The 5630-nt window shown below is 51.9% G+C and overlaps 1 protein-coding gene across 1 annotated transcript in view; it reads left to right on the top strand.

Annotated features, from left to right (window-relative positions):
• The window catches only part of VOLCADRAFT_70347 (uncharacterized protein), a gene marked incomplete at both ends in the record, with an annotated part of 9032 nt that extends 7703 nt beyond the window's left edge, over window positions 1-1329 (top strand). The window contains 2 exons of the mRNA XM_002959029.1: window positions 270-471; window positions 1170-1329. Coding sequence (XP_002959075.1) covers window positions 270-471; window positions 1170-1329 — 362 coding nt within the window. The remainder of the gene's footprint in view (window positions 1-269; window positions 472-1169) is intronic.
• Between the last annotated feature and the right edge of the window lie 4301 nt (window positions 1330-5630).

The raw sequence follows: 5630 nt of genomic DNA, 5'->3' as shown, positions 1-5630 counted from the left end.
GGGGGGGGGATATTGAGGGAAGGAGGGGGGAGGCAGAGGACACCGGTATCGTACCGGGCCCCCCTCCCCCCTTTCGCCACCTTAATCTCCGTTAGGTCCCGAGGCCGGTCTGGCCCCTTGCTCCCTGTTCCTCAACACCGCAGCAGTGTGACTGACGTGTCACTGATTCATAACCGACAATATCGTTTCTTACATGTTACTACAATGATGATAAACAGTTATTCTGTTGTCACTCGGGTTGTTGGTGGTCAATGGTTGGTGGTTTTTAGCGGTGGCCATAACCCTCACGCCCTTCAGTGCTGAGACTCCTGCTTTTTTAAATTGTTGTGTACTTCCGTTCGTACGACAGGTACGGTTGCTAACGGTCAACGACACCGTTGCGGAGTACGCTCGTGACGTTGCGGCCCAGATGAAGCGCGCGGGCATTCGCGTGGAGGTGGTGGGGGAGGCGTCCATGGGGAAACTTATTCGGTGAGTGAACCATCTCCACGCCCGTGGTGGGTGTATGGCAATGTACGGCAGTGTACGACGACTCTACGACACGCTCAATGCGGCGTGGCTTGTTTAGTTAGCAGCAGATTTTCCCCTTGATGATCCGTCCCTGTTGTTGATGATGGAAAGGTCTAAACCTCATATACCAACTGATACTTCAGAATCCGTAAAATCTTCAAACGCCACAAAAACCACCAAGCGATTCCCTTTACAATTTTACTGATGTTTTTTGTTTTATTATCATGTGAACTGCGGAGTTCGAAACGTTGGCAGGGTTGTCGTGAAACTTGGGGTTGCCTCCAAGCCTCCCAAGAGGGGTTGCCCCCTTCGGTTCGAAGGCTCTTTCCTTGATTGGCAAACGAATCCGCCTTTTAATTCGAGAAGGGAATGTCGATCAATTTATTACCACAAGTTAAAGTGTTTATGCGCCGCTTGGTTGGAGATGATTTGAATTCCGTCAGAGCATCTTCAAAAAGTGGGTTCATGTCAAGCGCTTATCCAAGAGAAACTAACCCAGTACGGAAAAAACTGATCTGTGGAACAGTATACGGTACAATAACACTGGATTGTCTAATATTGGTAATGTGTAATTACAGTTTGCCCCTCAAAAATCTCTGAAACCGCTAAAACCTTTTTGAGGATGTGCGTGGTTTAACACTTTTGGTGTTGTTGCTCAGGAACGCGGAGAAGGCCAAGATCCCGGTCATCTGTGTGGTGGGCGTTAAGGAGGCCGACGGCAACTCCCTTAGTGTACGACTGTACGGCGGGAAGGAGCTTGGGGCGCTGCCGACGCAGGTACGAAGGAGGAGGAAGTATCATGTGTACACCTGGTGGTAACGGAGGCGGGGTAGGGGGAGGTGGAGGTGGAGTTGGTGGGACGATAACCTCGTGGGATATCGGGTTCGGGGTATTCCTCGGGACGCGGTGGGATGTCCCTTCCCATTCCTCGCCCGTTCCCCCAATCGGGGTTCGTCATCCCAACTCTCGCCACAACCGCAGACATCAGTACATGCATACATACATACATACATACCCGCAACCGTAACCGTAACCGCAGGAGGTGATCAGCCGCATCGTGATGGCTTCCTCGTCCAAGAGCGACAAATTCTGAAAGGGGATTGAGGGGGAGGGGGAGGAGGAGGAGGGCGTCGACGAGGAGGAGCGAAAGGGGAAGAGGGAGGGAGGAGGGGAGGGAGGAGGGAAAGGGGAAGCGGGAGGGAGGAGGGGGAGGGAGGAAGGGGAGGGAGGAAGGGGAGGGAGGAAGGGGAGGGAGGAAGGGGAAGGAGGGTTGGCGGACACCTCGCTTAGAACCCTTTATGTTTGAAGGAGGTTTGGTTGGTTCTGGAGCGGTTTCGGGATTGAAGGGTGGCTGTGTATATATATCTGTCTGTGGGGCGATGAGAGGTTGCGGGTAGTCCCCAAGCTGCGGTGGGTGGGTGGGAGTGGGGGGAATGTTCTTGTGTGTGTTGTGGCAGTGAGCTGTGCGGTGCGGTGCGCGTCGGTGAGCAGGGTCAAGTAGTTGTGTCGGGCACTGAGGAGCAAACACGACATGACAATAGATGTGTACGACACCGCCGTCGCTCTGTGCAAGTATGTGTACGCGTATGTGGTCGCGCATTTCTTGTCTGTAGTTATGTTTGTGCGATGATGAGATGACTCAGCGAGAGCAAATCTGTATGTATGACTGTATGTATGATTTTTTTGTGTGTATGTACGCACGTCTGTGATCTGGTTAGAGTCTGCGGTATGATGCCTCCTGCGGATGAGGATGATGAGGATCTCCCTCTTACTCCCTTTCCCTCCCGTTTTGTGTGTCTGTGTGTGGGGGGGACCGGATAAGACCGTGATGGCCTGTAACAGCAGCTGCTGGTGCTGGTAGCGGTGGTACTGGGTGGTGGTGATTATGGTTTCTGTCTGTCTGTCTGCCTGTCTGTTTTCTTTTGTGTGTAGAAATGTATGGTATGCATATATGTCACTGGGTAGGTATATTTGCGTCTATGTTTGTGTTGGGTAGGTTGTGTGTGTGTGTGTCTACTACTCGTTCAGCTTCACCCACGAGTGGCCGCTGGACCGCTGGCCGTCATCTCCCTGCTATACCCCCCTTCCCCGGTTCTATGTCCCCCCCCCGGGGGCACCCTCTCATCCCGCTGCTCAACCACGTGCGAGTGCCGACATGTGCCGAGTCCATTAGCGACGTTTTCGGGTTTAACGTCCACAACCATCACAACCACCACGTCAACCACCATCACAACCACAACCACCAAAAGCAGCAGCATCCAGCGGGATCTGCTGCCGTATCAGCCGTGGCGCCACCTCCCTCCGCACCTGGTCGGCTGACTAACCCGGGTCCGGTTGTCCACCACCGCCCGGGGGACCCGGGGGGTGCATGTTCCCTCTTTCGAACCAGGGGGACTTCAACTCTGCACAATGTCGGTGTATGTTCGTATGTATGATGTTGCTACAGGGTGATGCTTCACCAGCGGCCCCCTTTCCCGAGGCAGTTCCCTGCTCTCCCCTGCGACAGGGGCACCCTAATCCATTCACCCCATCCGACTTCAGAATGTATTCGTTGGGTTCAGCAACTCACCACCAGCATCCAACCGAATCTAGCGGATCAACGGCGCCTCAACTTAGTTCCTGGTCGTATGTATGTATGTGCGGCGGGTGGGGCGAGGGTTTTAAGTCTTTACGGGACGGAAGGGGGCGGAAAATGGAAGATGGGACTTCTGAATGTCCCTGTATGACAGGATGATGAGTTTTAACGTCGCCCTGTAAAAGGCTCAATCGGACAATCGGAGCGGGGCTGTTATGGCTGTTGGCGGTTGGCCGTTGGGACTTGAACCACAACATGAACAGTTTGACCAGCGTAATATAGGAAGGAATCCAATATTCGAAATGCATGAATGGAAACCAGCGGAATACAGGTAGGGTTCCAGAGTGTTTCATGGGATGTGGCTGCAGTACGGCTACTATTGTTCGAACAATTCATTGCCTCCCCCCCCCACCACCACCTGGGGGGAGATGACGCCTACGGAGGTGATGCCTAATCCCTAACCCCCATGAGCCACGATGTTTCCTTTGCTCGGTAATGTTGTTTCCAGGAGCTGAGCCGACAGCAGGATCTAAGCCCTGTTTGTTCCATCTCTCTCTTCTCTTTCTGCTTCCCTGTCCACCGCTCATCGCTGTAATGGCCGAGAAAGCAGCGGGTAACGAAAACGTGCGTGTGTGTGGGGGGGGCGTGGGAAAATTTGGATCTGGATCTGGCGGTGTGTGTGTGTGTGTGGAAATCCTGGATAGGACCTGGAGCAGTACCGGGGAGGGTCACGGAGAGGCGCTGCTGGCGATGATCGTCTCTCTCTCTCCCCGAGAACCTTCTGCTCCGGTCCCTTCTGCTGCTTCCGAGTTTTGAGAACAAATAGGTGCAGGTAGAGTATATTATATCGTTCCTACTGGTTTTGTAGCACCTCCTTTTCATAAAGGATGCGTTTTAAAACCACCACCACCACCACCACCACCACTACCACACAACAACAGATGAGAAGTTTGTGTCGTAAATTGCAGTCTGTTTAGCGCAGAATGTTGGATGTTCAATTATTTGCGTTGCATCTTTACATCCATCTCTCCCGCACCTTCGCGCAACAGTGATGTCCGCCAGGCATTACCATGACGGGGACGAAGGCACTGTTCATAAGGTCAGTCGTATTAAAAAAGTTGTATGTCATGTAATACATGTATACATATATTAGTCACTCATCCAGGTGGACGAGAAACCAGTAAACCGTCCGTCTATGTTTCTGTGAACGCCTTCAGCTGGGCAATCAGAAAACCGGAGAGTTGTAAGGATTTGTACGATGTAGTGCCTGGAACTAACGGCAGGCGGCTGAGAAAACCGAGAATGCAGAAGTATAAGAATGATGGAGTGGTCTTGAGGCTTTTGCGAGGTAGTCGAGAGTTTCCATACCTGAACCGCTGTTGACTTGCAAAATCGCAACTAGTCGGGAAGGTATCCATCTCTCCTCAACCTTCGCGCAACAGTGATGTCCGCCTGACGCTCTCCAAATTGAGATATTGAATATTTCTGTTGAGATTATAGTCGCACCTGATTTCTTACGAAGTCTTCATAGAGGCTGCAGCGCCCATCTGCTGGCGCTTTAGCATTCGAACAACTCCTACACATTCCTTCGTCTAACTCGCCATCTCTAGCCCATATACTTCCACTTTCATAGTCAAAACAATCTGTTATCTTAGCAGCGGCACTTGTCTACCTTGCTTCTGGCTGCTTCCTGCTCCTTGGGAAGGTTTCCTTTCTCCTTCACGACACGCACTATGGCAGGCAGCGAGACTAAGAAGCAGTTCAAATTCTTCCATCCCTGGTTTTCCCTTGCTTTGTGCTTTTGTACAACGGTAGCTATACTAATCGCTGGTGGCGCAGCGCCGGGAGCGCAAGCCGCCCGATCTATCCAACGTCTTGGTAAGTTTGCGTAAACTTGCCGCTCATTTAAGTTTTGTATCTGTAATGTTCTTCCTGAAATCTCAGACTTTAGCTTGAACGACCTGTTTGTGTGAACGGCACCCACAGTGAACGCCGCTACGTTCCTTTAGTTTTGAGGTTTTTGAACATGATTCTTTTTATTCTTGTATGTTGTGATTTTAGGTTGTTGCCCTGCCTGCTGTTCTTGTTGGCCGGGCGGTTTAGGTTGCCCGCAAAACCAACGGTTCGATGTTGAACCTCGTTCTGTTCTGTTAATGGCGTGCGTCAACCTTGTTTACGCAAATCAGCATGAAACAAGAAGGATAAGTTTTGAAATCCGTTCAATTGGACCAACGTACTCTTCCGCCTTTAGGAATTTGGCCCCAATCAATTCGACTGAGACCAGAAAAACGTTGAGACTGCACCTTGCTCCACTTTGGCACGAAAACATAAATTCCAAATGATTTCAGGGTAAGTCTTAGCGCTTACCCAACTGTGCATCTTTCGATGTGCAGAGATCGACTCCTATCCGCTTTGGCCGGCCGCTGGTTCCGGCCCTGACAGCTCTGCTCCCGGGGACGGCGGCGAAAGCCGCGAGTCCTGGCGGTCGCCGCAACTGCCGCCGTTACGATTGGACGAACCAGCATCGCCTTTCCCCCCCTCCTCC

This window comes from Volvox carteri, assembly GCF_000143455.1.
Source record: "Volvox carteri f. nagariensis unplaced genomic scaffold VOLCAscaffold_119, whole genome shotgun sequence".
NCBI classification, from domain to species: Eukaryota; Viridiplantae; Chlorophyta; class Chlorophyceae; order Chlamydomonadales; family Volvocaceae; genus Volvox; species Volvox carteri.
Note: the sequence above shows the minus strand (reverse complement) of the source record. Positions and strands in the feature narration are given on the sequence as shown.